Source organism: Physeter macrocephalus, chromosome 13, assembly GCF_002837175.3.
Source record: "Physeter macrocephalus isolate SW-GA chromosome 13, ASM283717v5, whole genome shotgun sequence".
NCBI classification, from domain to species: domain Eukaryota; kingdom Metazoa; phylum Chordata; class Mammalia; order Artiodactyla; family Physeteridae; genus Physeter; species Physeter macrocephalus.
The window spans coordinates 16,068,970-16,084,146 of NC_041226.1; the positions used below are offsets into that span (position 1 = coordinate 16,068,970).

At 38.5% G+C, this 15,177-nt stretch overlaps 1 protein-coding gene across 1 annotated transcript in view; it reads right to left on the reverse strand.

Moving 5' to 3' along the window:
• Nucleotides 1–15,177, reverse strand: part of MRPS31 (mitochondrial ribosomal protein S31) — a 39,311-nt gene that overhangs the window by 14,938 nt on the left and 9,196 nt on the right. Inside the window, exons 3-6 of the mRNA XM_007117031.4 lie at nucleotides 14,641–14,799; nucleotides 13,760–13,897; nucleotides 9,747–9,826; nucleotides 5,472–5,615 (exon numbers count right to left, since the gene is read on the reverse strand). Coding sequence (XP_007117093.2) covers nucleotides 5,472–5,615; nucleotides 9,747–9,826; nucleotides 13,760–13,897; nucleotides 14,641–14,799 — 521 coding nt within the window. The remainder of the gene's footprint in view (nucleotides 1–5,471; nucleotides 5,616–9,746; nucleotides 9,827–13,759; nucleotides 13,898–14,640; nucleotides 14,800–15,177) is intronic.

A 15,177-nucleotide genomic window follows, 5' to 3' on the forward strand; every position in this document is an offset into this window, starting at 1 on the left:
TTTTTTTTTTTTTTTTTTGCGGTATGCGGGCCTCTCACTGCTGTGGCCTTTCCCGTTGCGGAGCACAGGCTCCAGATGCGCAGCCTCAGTGGCCATGGCTCACGGGCCCAGCCGCTGTGCGGCATGTGAGATCTTCCCAGACTGGGGCACGAACCCGTGTCCCCTGCATTGGCAGGCGGACTCTCAACCACTGTGCCACCGGGGAAGCCCATCACTTTTTTTCCTTTTGTTTTTAAGGCATATGCACTGGAGATAGGAATGGGAGAAATGCAATCCAGAGAGGTAAAAAATGAAAAATAAAAGCCTCGCTTTGCTAAAGGTCTTTTCCATATCGTCAAACACTGCTAACAGTTTCCTGTGACAATTATTCTTAAAAAAAACAAAAACAAAAACAAAAAAAAAACCCCAATATGGCTAATGTGGAAAACAGGGCAGGTTTACATGTTCAATATATTTGAAAGAGTATGTTAGGGCTAAAAAATAAGGTCTGTAGCACTGGAAACTTAATAAATCAAGGTGATAAGTGCTCTCCAAAATCCAAGGGTGACTTCTGGATTGAGATTTTGTTGTTGTTGTTAGTTATTAGTATCCTTAGATGTACTTAAAATATAAGATTTAAGACAGAAAATTTTGCAAGAGAAATCATTTTTAAAAATAGCTGTGTTAACACAAGCTCAATAATCAATTTATTAAATCATTAACAGGTTGACTATCTCTGACATAACGTTATAATGAGTTAATGGGTGGGGTATAACAATTATGACTATGCTATATTAGGTGGAAAAGCATCTAAGGGCATAGGTTATCTTATTTCTTATTACTCTTCCCCTAGGTGAGAGATCAACCATCTTTTTAACTCAGAATGTTCCAGCAGGGCGTAATGAACAGATCCTTCCTGAATAAGTCAATGAGTGAATGAAAGCCAAGTGGTACTAGCAAGTATAAAACAAAGGAAAAAACGAGAAAGAGATAAAGAGGGGATACTATATACAAAAATAAGTTCCAGATAGATTAAACAGGAAAAGGCTAACAGATCTGACTATGTCCAAATTAAAATCACTGTTGGTTGAAGACATTCTGAACAGTTAAAATATAAGCAACAAGGACTTCTAGTTAAAATGTAGCAGATTGAACCCATGCTTTAAAAATCTCTGCTCCCCTGTAATATCTACTACATGGCAATAAAAGGAATAAAAAGACAAAGAGAACAGAAGAAGGAACAACAGACAGGAGGTATCAGCCAAACGTTAGAAGGAGGACAGTGGACAGATAAGTAGTAACTGACTCAGCTGAGTCGAAGATGCTAAAATCAAATTAAGAAGCAGACTTCAAAGGCTTCGGGAATTAGTGGCAGCATATACCACTGAAATTAGGAATGGGGATGAGGGACAAAAAAACAGAGGATTAATTAAAATTGGTTTAGGGAATACTCAGATCTCCCATCTTCTACCTATATCTCTAGATGACTACACCATCCATTTCCCAAAGAAGATGGGAAGTTCACTTTTTGGAGAAACTAAAACAGAAAGAGGAATGAGTCACTAAATTGATAAGAAGGGGAATTAAGTGAAAGTCTGTGTGCTGAACGGTGAGACATTCCATGCCGCCCCCCACCCCCATCCTACCAGTTGGAGGATCAGCTGGCTATCTTTTTAGAAGAGAATGTGCCAATATTTATTGCAATATAAAACATGCCTATTGTTTGACCCTTCTAGGAATTGAAGTACTCAGACATATACAGAAGGATATGTATAAAAAGATTCACTATAGCTCCATCCATCAACAGGAAAATTGTAAAATAAATTACAGTGCATTCATACAATGGCATACTATAGAATATGTAAAATAGTTCCATTTTATGGTCCCATATAGACCAAAACAACAGATAAATGTGAAACTACCATTTAAAGTGGACTGTGCGGACACATATCAAACTATTGACAATGGTTATTTCAGAAAAAGGGAAGAGAACTGAGAGGTAAAGGTATATTCTCTATTCTTCCATATTATTTAACTTTTTTGCAAGTAAACTTTAATATATTTATTTCTGTAATTTAAAATATTTTTTAATAAACAAAAGAAACATAATATAGTAAGGAGAAAATAAGAGAGTGTGGGAAATTAAATACAACAAGGAAATCCCAAATGGTATACAATCAACTCAGGTTAAATCTGTGTCTAATTCTCCTTTAAATATTATTGAATGCAATTAAGTATTACTGAATACAGCTAAAAATATGGTACAGCAAATAAACGGTAAAATCCAGCTAATAGCAACGACCAATTATTTTTGACAAGAGTGTATTACAGCACTGAAGCAAATTCAGTCACTTTCACTTTGACTTGTTTCCACTTCTATTTTGTCAAAACTATTATTTCTTTTCCTGTTAGTATTCTGTGGCTCTTGTTCAAAGGCCACCATCTCAAACAACCAACAGATTGTTTCAGACAACACATACTTAATCATCTTTATATTTGCCCTAATTTTCTCCACACTATACCCTCCTACATAACAACAGAGCCCTCTTTAGAGTTCTATGGTAATTCTGAATTTTTCTCACTATTCTTGCTAGCTCATATTACAGCACACATTCCAGATACCCTAGCAAAGGATGGCACATTACAAGTGAACAAGTTTAAACCAACTGAAGAATAAAAACAAAAGTGTGACTGACATCCATGACTGAGCATTTTTGCCCACTGAAGCCTCTAAACTGAGAATTACTCTTGGAGGGTATTTCAAAAACACCTGTAATTTGGTGGCATGTACATGGCTAATGGATATTCAAGAGCAAGACTCTGTTAACTGGGTAGTGGTAAAAATGAGATTAAATTTAGATAAAGCCAAAGCTAAAATAGAAGTGATCTTATTATCAATCCAATATATAACAAATACTACAAAATCTAACTGGGAATAATTCCATCTAACAGCTTTTATAAATCTCTAGGCTCGCAAAGCACATAGAAGGGACAAACCAGGTTTTAAAAACTGACAAAAAGCTACTTCAAATTGGAAAAACAATTTTTACATTTTAAGTGGCAAAACAACTGCAATTTTTTATATAACAGAAAAACCCAACACGGGGAAGTAAATTGTAAACATAAGACATGCATTTTAATCATTTTTGGTATTATGTTCCCAAACTGACATGGTGAGTCCCTAAATACACAACAAAACATCTTTTCCCAAAAACATCAAAGTAAATCTTCATGAAGCTAATTATTAGGAGAGAGAGCATGATGTTTTACTACTCTTAAAATTTAAGTATAAGAAATATAAAAGAATGTTACTGAATGGCTGAGGCTCCAGGTTCTAAGGCCGGTCCTCTTAAAGTATTCAGAAGATCCTAAGTGTGTACTGAGAGGAGTGATCAAAGTGAGAAAGTTTCCACAGTTCCCTTCCTGTTTTTCGTTCAAATAACAATTGCCTTCAGGAGCTGGAAATGAGATACCTCCCTTTCCGACCCCAAAGCATCAATAATATGTACAGTGTATATGGACACTTGTCACGTTTATCTCTCCAACCTGACCAGAAAACATGTTTTTTTCCTTTTTCAGAAATTACACTTTCTCAGAAACGAGGTCAAATCTAAGATAAATTCCTTTGGAGTTTGGACACTCAAGATTCTGATGAACTTAATGTTTTTCTGCTGATGACAATGTATTGCCAATTCATGCTTTTCTGTTATCCTATTTGGTGGTTCCTAGAAAATACACAGTATCCTCATGAATATTTTAAGATTTAAAGATGCTATAGTATAGAAGAGAAAATAGTTATAATAGCAAAGCCCCTCACAATATCGTTGTTGTAGAAACAGGAATGATGATGGTGACAATGCTCTACTTGTATAATGAGTTGTTTCTCAGAAGAATCCCATAAAATAATCCTATTATTATTCCCATCATTTTATAAGATGGAGGAAGTGAGGCTTGGAGAGATGAAGACTCACTCAGGAACTTGATCTCTAACCACCACACTCACTGTCTCTAAGTAAAGTCACATATTCTACCTCAATACTGGGTTTTAAAACCATATCTTGAACCATGAGGACCTGGAACACCCAACTTTCATCAAATATGGAACGAAGTCTTCCATTAATATCATAGATTGTATTTTGTTAGTTTTTTTTGCTACTTTTAAAATTCTATCATCATACAGGAGGGGAAAAGAACTAACATTTATTCCTATGTATTATATGCCAAGAACTGTGCTGAGCAACTCAATATCTTATTTAATTCTTAAATTCTTCCAGTGAGGTATCTTTAATTTTACAGATGAGAAAACTAAGGCTCAGGAGGTTAAATTCCTCAAAGGCAAATGGCTAATAACTGACATAGCTGGAATCTGAACTCAGGCTTACACAAATAAAAGTCCTTGGTTTTTGTTTTGTTTTTTTTTACCTTATCCTGATACCTTCTAGAATGTAGAAGCCATAATACTTTAAAAAATATTTAAAGTATACTTTAAAAAATACACATTATTTAATAGATGAAATGCAAATTTCTGTATTACTGAATATATCATACAAATATACAAATTATTAAGAATTTGCTAAAGGATTTGTAAGTCCCTAAAGTTTTCCTATACAGAAGATTGCTTTATGAAAATATAAGACTATTTAAGCTACCACTCCACTTATTAATCCAAACAAATGAAAGGTTATCAAAAATGAAAATATTACAGTGCAGCATAATACTACAAAGGTTAAAATACAGACTACATTTTCCTAAGACTTCCTGAGGTATTTGCAATTTCTATTTAATCTTACCATAAAAGTAAATGAATCCCTTCTAACTGAAAATACATCAATAAAAATTCAATGAAATGTTTAGCTGATGACATCATGGGCGCCACAAAAAATAAACAGCATAGCAATACTGTTTTCCTTTTGATTGAGGAAGATGTAACACCTCTAGAAAAATCTCCAGGAAAGTAGATAATGTTTTATTACTGGCTCGAAGCATCTAAGTATGCAGCCAAAGAATTTCAAAGCCTCCTAACATATTTGTTTTGAGTGACTTTGAAAACAAGAAACTTGTGCCTCATTAATGCAACAGTTTTAAATAAAAGATACCAGCATAAAACTTGAAGGTTGTAATGTTCCCCAAAACTGAAGGATGATCTCATACCCAGTATTTAATGTATTAGAAGATTTACCAGGTAATCTCCTGCTTTTAGCAAGTAGAAAACTGTCATCATTTGCAGTTCTCAACACTTCTATGTCACAGAAATTCATGATGCATTTCTGCCATATAATTTTACTTCTTTATTTTCCTTATCCAACAACTAGAATTCAGTGAAATTGTAGCATTCTTTTTAAAAAAAACACTGTCAGATTTCTTTTAGGACATCACAAAGATGTTTACACAAAGTTTTGAAATTCAGGTAAATATCCAAAACCTACAACTGAACATCTGCCAGATTTAATCTCAATCATTGAGTTTTATAAACCTATGGCATTAAGACTTACCTGCTTCATTGTTAATTGGGAACTCCCACAATTTGCCCTCTTTTGTCAACTGGATCATCTCTTCAAAACCATTCTGAAAGGGTTGTTCATTGACTGCCACTAACTGCTTAGCAAATTCTACATCCCAAAGAGAAGGTACTGCCTCTGTAGAATAAAAACATCCAAATTACGCACAATTCCATGTAAATTTTTTTTTTTTTTTTTTTTTTTGTGGTACGTGGGCCTCTCACTGCCGCGGCCCCTCCCGCTGCGGAGCACAGGCCCCAGACGCACAGGCCCAGCGTCCATGGCTCACGGGCCCAGCCGCCCCGCGGCACACGGGACCCTCCCGGGCTGGGGCACGAACCCGCGTCCCCTGCACCGGCAGGCGGACTCCCAGCCACTGCGCCACCAGGGAAGCCCTATCTTTCTTTTTTAAAATGTTATCATCAGGGCTTCTCTGGTGGCACAGTAGTTAAGAATCTGCCTGCCAATGCAGGGGACACGGGTTTGATCCCTGGTCTAGGAAGATCCCACATGCCATGGAGCAACTAAGCCCATGTGCCACAACTACTGAGCCTGCACGCCACAACTACTGAAGCCCACATGCCTAGAGCCTATGCTCCACACCGAGAAGCCACCACAATGAGAAGCCCGCGCACCACAACGAAGAGTAGCCCCCGCTCGCCACAACCAGAGATAGCCCGCATGCAGCAACGAAGACCCAACGCACCCCAAAAAAACCACAAAAAACAAAAACAACAAAACAAAAACCAGTATATAATGAAAGGTCACTCTTTGATAGCTAAAATTGAAACAAAAATAATACATAAAGACTACAACCACAATAATTGCAAGCCTTAATTTTTGTTTTTACTACAATGCTAGGTAATCAACCGCTAGTCTCACTGCCCCCACTACTGAAAAGGAAAAAAGAAATGTCTATTTTGTTCAAGGATCTTTTTATGACTGAATACTTTTTATACAACATGTGATTTAGATCTTTAAAGTCCAGCCTGTTTATTTTTAGTCTGTTAAGATAAGTCACTAATGTGCTACTAATAAAGACCAAATAAGTTAAATTAACATAATTACAATAACAATGACAATGATGATACTATTAATGCATACTGGGCACTTATTCTGTGCTAAATGCTTTTTATACATTAGTTCGTTTAATCCTCACAACCAACTCTATGAGTAAGGTAATATAGTGTTAGCTTTTTACCATATCACATTTCAATCATTTATTTGTTTTGGAAATTTAAGACATCTTTAAAGAATGAGTCACATTCCCACCAAACATCGCTGGTGGAAATGTAATGGTACAGCTGCTCTGTATTGAATAAAAGAGTTTGGCAGTTTCTTAAGAAGTTAAGAATATACTTATCGGGACTTCCCTGGTGGCACAGTGGTTAAGAATCCACCTGCCAATGAAGGGGACACGGGTTTGAGCCCTGGTCCAGGAAGATCCCACATGCCTCGGAGCAACTAATCCCGTGCACTACAGCTACTGAGCCTGTGCTCTAGAGTCCACGAGCCACAAGTACTGAGCCCACATGCCACAACTACTGAAGCCCACATGCCTAGAGCCTGTGCTCCACAACAGGAGAAGCTACTGCAGTGAGAAGCCCACGCACCACAACGGAGAGAAGCCTCTGCTGGCCACAACTAGAGAAAGCCTGCGCACAGCAACGAAGACGAAAGAGAGAGAAAGAAAGGGAGGGAGGGAGGGAGGAAGGAAGGAAGGGAGGGAAGAAGAGAGGAAGGGAAGGAGGGAGGGAGGGGGAGAGAGAGAGAAGGAAAGAAAGAATATAATTATCATACAACCATTTTACTCCTAGGTATTTACTCAAAAGAAAACATGTCCAAACAAAGACCTGTACATGGAAGTTCATGTATGACCATGCCTGACCACACACTGACTGCTGGTTATGAAGTATGTTGGTCTTGAACATCTGATACAGAGAAAAAATCCCAGCAGTTAGGCTAATTAGCCACATTTAGAGTAATCATAACAGAATATAACTTAATTATCATGGTTACAACTTTTAAATTTATTCAGTGGGCACTGATCAACTTATGTCTTTTCCATGATCATCATCACCATCATCATTTTTATTAAGAGCTGCAACTCTTTCCAGGCACTGTACCTGACACTAATTATATTACCTCATTTAATCCTTGAGGTGTACGTATAGGTGGGAAAAGGGAGACTCAGACAGGTTAGTATACCAGAATCTGAATTTGAATAATCAAGATCTACACAATACCAAAACTCTTTCCGTTAAGCTAAACTGCCTCTCCGCTGTAGTTTACTCCAGGATAAGCGGTCGGATCTACGACAATACCCTTTGGAAACAAAGGACAGTCTTCAGATTCATGCAAGTATACTTATTAAAACAGTACCTTCAATAGAGTAAATTTATATAAACCTGTGCATTATTTTCCTTATTAGAACATAATCACTTTATATTGTTTTATAAAATACATATAACTTCAGTACCTCCTTGCCAGCTAATTTCAGTTTTAGGAATAAGATTTCTGCTTGAAAAAAGCAAGCTGGGGGCTTCCCTGGTGGCACAGTGGTTAAGAATCTGCCTGCCAATGCAGGGGACATGGGTTCGAGCCCTAGTCCAGGAAGATGCCACATGCCATGGAGCAACTAAGCCCATGTGCCACAGCTACTGAGCCTGCACTCTAGAGCCTGCGAGCCACAACTGCTGAGGCCACATGCCACAACTACTGAAGCACACACACCTAGAACCCGTGCTCCGCAACAAGAGAAGCCACTGCAGTGAGAAGCCTGTGCACCACAATGAAGAGTAGCCACCGCTTGCTGCAACTAGAGAAACCCGCACGCAGAAACAAAGACCCAAAGCAGCCAAAAATAAATAAATAAATAAATAAATAAGTAAATTTATTTTTTTTAAAAAGCAAGCTGGCTCCTTCAAGAACCCGACCACCTCTTCTGGCTGTTCTTAGGTGGACCATAGCAGCTGCCCTGACAAAAAATTCCCCTTTTGGGGCAAGCTTAAGAGCTGCCACTTCAGGAATTCCCTGGTGGTCCAGTGGTTAAGATTCACGGCAGTGGCCAGGGTTCAATCCCTGGTCCGGGAACTAAGATCCCTGCAAGCTGCGCGGTGTGGCCCTCCCCAGAAAAAGAGTTGCCACTTCAACAGGGGAGAGGTGATCCATTCTCCACGCCTGTGCATTTTGCATTTCCTTCTCATCAACCATAGAGGACAGAATGCAGTTATCACAGTACAAGAAGGGGGGGGTTGTTCTCTTAGCTTCATCTTCAGCTTAAATGAACAGTGATTGAATTAATGCCTTTCCTCCATGGATATTTATTTTATAGCTCAATTTGTTTAAAAAAGGATTTAAGATTTAAGATAACGGATTCCTATTATTTGTAAGCCACTTGGCTAGGGGCTATTGGGTATACAAAATCAATGAGACCCAGCCCCTAATATCAAGGAGTTTATTGAATAGTGGGAAAATCAGATGTTTTTATAAGTAACTGAAAGATAATGAGCCACTGGAAGATGGCCTAGAAACTTAAATATCAAAAATAAAATTATTTCTACCAAGGTCCAAAAAGTTAACTGATAATCCTTAGAAATGAAAGTCACTTATAAGCTAAGACCATTTGTATGGAGTTTCTTCATTTATTTTAAATTATCAGTAAAACAAATTTAATGTCGAGCAAGAGGACACTTATTTCTCTTTTAATTAGGCTTAAAATGGTGACTGTGAAGGATGTTACTTCTTGCCGAAAGAAGAAAGGGGGAAGAACAGAGAACAAACACTAACTGTGTGTTAGGAAAAAAACACTACAAGTCTGCCAAATATATTCCCTGAATGCTCTCCTTCCCATCTCCTAAATAATCTCTAAATCACTTCAATAAATTAGCATCTATAAATGCTATCTCTTCTTCTAGATAGTAAGCTGCCTAAGGGCAGACACCACAATTTATCTTTACGTAATAGTACAAAGGTGTGTTGCAAATAGTAGGTGATCATTAACGTTCTAACCCAAATTAGCAGCCAATCTATAGATCTGGATTCACGCGGCTGATGGTACTTACCTCCCATTGCCTCATGGGCTGCAGCATTTCAAGGGAGATATCTGACCAACACCAACAATGTCAACAACTACGTTAATAAGCAAGATCCAGGTCAATGACAGGATGGAATATTAAAATACATTATTATGCAATCAAAACATGAAGGACATTTTTCAAAGATGGAATGTTTCTACACCTGAGAAATAGTGTTATTTTCTTAACAAACCTGTTTCAGGTGCCTCTTCAGTAACTGCCTTAAGCTCAAAAATATTAAGCCTCTTCCCCTTGAATATATTTTTCCTAAAACTGAAAAAGAAAAAAATTATTTTAATGAATATTTTATACACAGTCAACAAAAAATTGTTTACGAGAAGAAAATTTTATATGAAATATTCAACGTAAAAATTAAAAATAATTCCGCTGCCCCACACCAGACATTTTAACTAAATTGCCACGTCTTTAGGACTGATAACCAAAAACAGGAACAAGTTCACCTGAATTTTTGCATCATAATACAACAAAGAAGTTACAACAATTTAACTAGAAAATACCTAATTGAAAAGATCAGCTTAATTTGCCACAATTTTTATTTGATCCATTTCATATTAAGGTTTTAGAAAACCTAACATTGTGGAAAGCTATTAAAATATGCTAAGTTAGAAGTTGTTAAAGTCAACATTTGTCTTAGTTTAAGGGTAAAAAACACTGACTGCTTAATTATAAATTATAATTATAAAAGATTGCACAGAAAAATCAAAACATTCCCACTTACAAAGCGATCATTCTGTAATTTTAAAATAATGTTTAACTTTCTTTACATAGCTATTTAATTAACTTGAAATTAATGTCAGAGAGTTAACAGGTAACTTTTCCTTGTAGATTTTAATCAACTGTTTTATGGGAAGCACAGCAACATAAGCACATACAAGAATGTGTATCAATTCACATTCCTGAATAAATTTACTGGCATACTAAACACTAGTTTATAAACTAGAAGGTTTGTTTTTAAAATAATTTTGAATTCTTTTCTGGATCAAATTACTTTTTTCTCCTAAATTAAACTAACTGAAAAAACTGAAAATACTGCATTAAAATTAGATAAGATGATCTCAAATCATACAGTTTTCCTCTAGCAGGTCCCCAAGTATTTGTAAACAAAGTCTACAGAACTACCCTCAGTGCCTTGCCCTCTTCTCCCCACCCGGCATTCCCTCAGCGATGTGTCAGGTAAACAGGATGATGGATTAAAGTACAGTCAAGAGGGAATGATTCACCAAAGTATGGAATTTTATAAGAGGAATGTACTAAAGAGAAGGGAAGGGAAGGGAAAGAACATTCGCTGTGCATCTACTATATATTGTTCACACATTTCTATGCCTCAAGAAAGCCATTTAAGCAGGCTTCACTTCCAGCATTTCACAGATAGGGAAGCAGACTGATGGGGCTATGTAAGTTTAGTCAGATGCACAGTGCAAGCCAGCACGACTCCAAAGCCAGTGCTTACGTCTCACACCTCTCCATCGCTAACTGACGGAATCAGTCCAGGCCCGGAATGTCTCAGGCTGTCCCAGGTCAGAGCAGGTGAACAACTTGGTATCTCACCATAGCTTCCCCTTATTCTAGAGTCCTTTAGGCAGCTTTTAAAAAAATTTATTTATTTATTTATTTATTTATTTATTTTTAGCGACATTGGATCTTCGTTGCTGCATGCAGGCTTTCTCTAGCTGCGGCGAGGGGGGGCTACTCTTCCTTGCGGTGCGCGGGCTTCTCATTACGGTGGTTTCTCTTTGTTACAGAGCACGGGCTCTAGGCGCACAGGCTTCAGTAGTTGTGGCACATGGGCTCAGTAGTTGTGGCGCACGGGCTTAGCTGCTCCACAGCATGTGGGATCTTCCCGGACCACGGCTCGAACCCATGTCCCCTGCATTGGCAGGTGGATTCTTTTTTTTTTTTAAATAAATTTATTCATTTTATTTATTTATTTTTGGCTGCATTGGGTCTCCATTGCTGCACGCGGGCTTTCTCTAGTTGCAGTGAGCGGGGGCCAGTCTTCCTTGCGGTGTGCAGGCTTGTCATTGCACTGGCTTCTCTTGTTGCCGAGCACGGGCTGTAGGCGTGCGGGCTTCAGTAGTTGTGATTCACAGGCTTAGTTGCTCCGCGGCATGTGGGATCTTCCCGGACCAGGGCTCAAACGCGTGCCACCTGCATTGGCAGGTGGGTTCTTAACCACTGTGCCACCAGGGAAGCCCCACAGTTATTTTATAATAGAAAGCTGTCTGTATTTACATAAAGTTTCTGTTCTTTCTCTCCTTCAAGCCTATAAAGTGATAGTTGGGGAGGGGAACCAAATATTTAGCATGGTCTGACAAACACTAACTGAACTTCATAGCAGGATGTGCTTACAGAATGTCTTCTGTGTGTTGTGTATTCCATGGGTTTTGTTCTATGTATAATCTCAGGAACCTGAGTTAGCTCCTTCTCGGTGTTAGATTATTAATTTGTACAGGAAGATTGGAAAAGATGGTCAGCAGTTAACAAAGGAAGTTCAAGGGTTAGAGTGACTTCAGAAGATTATTTGAATTACTAATTTAAAGTGATATTTATATCTATGACATTGAGTAAAGTAGAATGCGTACTTGGAGTTTAACTTAATTAAATACTGCCCTGGGACTTCCCTGGTGGTGCAGTGGTTAAGAATCCGCCTGCCAATGCAGGGGACACAGGTTCCATCCCTGGTCCGGGAAGATCACACATGCTGCGGAACAGCTAAGCCCGTGCGCCACAACTACTGAACCTGCGCTCTAGAGCCCACAAGCCACAACTACTGAGCCCGCGTGCCACAACTACTGAAGCCTGTGCGCCTAAAGCCTGTGCTCTGCAACAAGAGAAGCCACCTCAATGAGAAGCCCGCACACTGCAACAAAGAGTAGCCCCCGCTTGCCGCAACTAGAGAAAGCACATGTGCAGCAATTGCACCTAAAGCCTGTGCTCTGCAACGAGAAGCCACCTCAATGAGAAGCCCGCACACTGCAACAAAGAGTAGCCCCCGCTTGCCGCAACTAGAGAAAGCACATGTGCAGCAATGAAGACCAAACGCAGCCAAAAATAAATAAATAAATAAGATAGAAAAGCCATTAAATTTGTTAAAAAAACAAACCAAAAAACATTGCCCCAAAATATTTAACTTTAGTCTTCTTTAAATCAGTCTTCTTTGAAATGATAACCATGCAACTACATCAGAATGCTATATTATAGATTGATTTTTAATGATTCGAGCTGTCATCAAAAATTAGAAGGTGGTGAGGAAGAAGCTGAAAAAGTAGGGAGAGGGTTTATGTGCATATAGTGACTGCATTAAAAAGCTGCCTAGGACTTCCCTAGTGGCGCGGTGGTTAAGAATCCGCCTGCCAATGCAGAGGACACAGGGTTCGAGCCCTGGTCAGGGAAGATCCCACATGCCGCGAAGCAGCTAAGCCCGGGCGCCACAACAACTGAGCCTGTGCTCTAGAGCCTGCAGGCCACAACTACTGAGCCCATGTGCCACAACTACTGAAGCCCGCCTGTGCTCTGCAACGAGAAGCCGCTGCAAGGAGAAGCCCGTGCACCGCAACGAAGAGTTGCCCCCGCTCACCACAACTACAGAAAGCCTGCGTGCAGCCACAAAGACCCAACGCAGCCAAAAATAAATAAATAAATAAATAAAATGTATAAAAAAACAACCAAAAAACTATGTAAGCCATGGCTTAGCATCTTTAAGAACTTCAAATTACCAAATTCAGATTGCCACAAATAATCTACTTTAAGGTATTATAACGGATCTTCTTTCTTTTTCTGATGGTGGGTTATTTCTCTAAGGTATGAAGAAAGATGATTATATATAGAGATATAGAGAGTACATGAATATACACTGTTAGGCACACATCAGAATGAAAAATAGTGTTTCTCGCAAAACATTCATTTGTTCAGAATTCAGTCAGCTCCACTTACTCTAAATCAGGAGACCTTTATTCACCGTGGGTAAATGTGAGGCAGGGCCCATTCTGATTTACGATATAGAAAAATGTAGGGCTGCTAAACCCAGTACATCTTTCCCTCTCTAGGAAATGGGACGTGGAGAGTAAGGAGACAGATATAAATGCATCCGTGATGCTCAGACACCCAACAGCAACAATATGCACAGCAACAAAGTAAATCTACAGTTCAACAAACAAAACCAAACAGACTGCAGAGCCTAAATACCTTCTTCTCAGATCAGCAGGCTTCTCTTGGCCAACAAAATCAGTCCCTTCATCAAACTGAATCTGATGCACTGGTCTTGTGCTAACTCTTGCTGTGGCAGATCTGGCAACTTTCATATCTGATATGATGTCAGTGAAACTGAAATAAGAAAAAGGTCAAGTGTGTTAGAAATTTTAGCTACAGAAGAGTAATAAACTTTCTTAAACATCAGATTCATATCACTTAATTCTTACTTCACTTCTATGCACTAATACTGAACAAAAAGTCATGTTTAAATAAAAAATTATATGTTGCCTATTAACACCACAGACAACTAAGATTGATGTGGCTTTCTCTCTTTTAAAGATATTCTTCAGAAATGTTCATTTAAAACATAATTAAAAGTGTCCCTCATGGAAAACTGTCAAACATCCAGACAAGTGGATATCAATATCTGTATACCTAGCACCTAGATTAAAAACCTATATTAAAGTTGAGATTTAGCCATATTTATTTATTGCCTTGCATTTGTTCAAACACAAATAAAATGTGTGATCATGTTGTGCATAAAACCAGCATATTATTTAACTAAAAAAAAACTTCTCAGAGAAATTGTCTTATTCTATTATTTATTTCTTTATTTTAAATAACATTACTGAATTTACCACTTCTTTTTCAGGGACAAGAAATTATATAACTTCTCAAAAGAAGTTTAATCATTCAATTGGTCTTTTAAAACTGAAATCTTAACACACGAGTTTTAAAAGAAATTAAACTGCTAATACTTATGAGGCATATTTTATATATAAATGAATATATTATGTAATATAACTCAGCACTCACATGAAGCCAGCCTATTTTGACATATCAGCATCACTGACATAGCTATTTGATTCACCAACCTAATTTTAGGTCTCTCTCCATCCTTCTGTGCCCTCGAGACTTCCTCGTGCTGCTGGAGCTGCTTGAGCAGATCCGACTTGGTCATCTGCTTGTCAAAAGGGAGAGAGTCTGCAACCGCGGAGGCAGCTGCCACCAACTCCGGGTTCAGGGACTCACTTCTGAAAGAGAACATGGAAGACAAATCAGAGAAAAGAGGCATTACTTCAGTGGAAAGTAAAATGATTTCTTGGGAGAAAACTTTTTGTCCTTCAAAAAGTATCATTCAATTCAATTTCTGACAAAATCAAGAATTCTTAACACAGCATTGTAAATCAACTATACTTCACTAAATTTTTTTTTTTTTTTAAAGAATTCTTAAATATTAGGTATCGGGGTTTCCCTGGTGGCGCAGTGGTTGAGAGTCCGCCTGCCGATACAGGGGACACGGGTTCGCGCCCCGGTCCGGGAGGATCCCACATGCCGCGGAGCGGCTGGGCCCGTGAGCCGTGGCCGCTGAGCCTGCGCGTCCGGAGCCTGTGCTCCGCAACGGGAGAGGC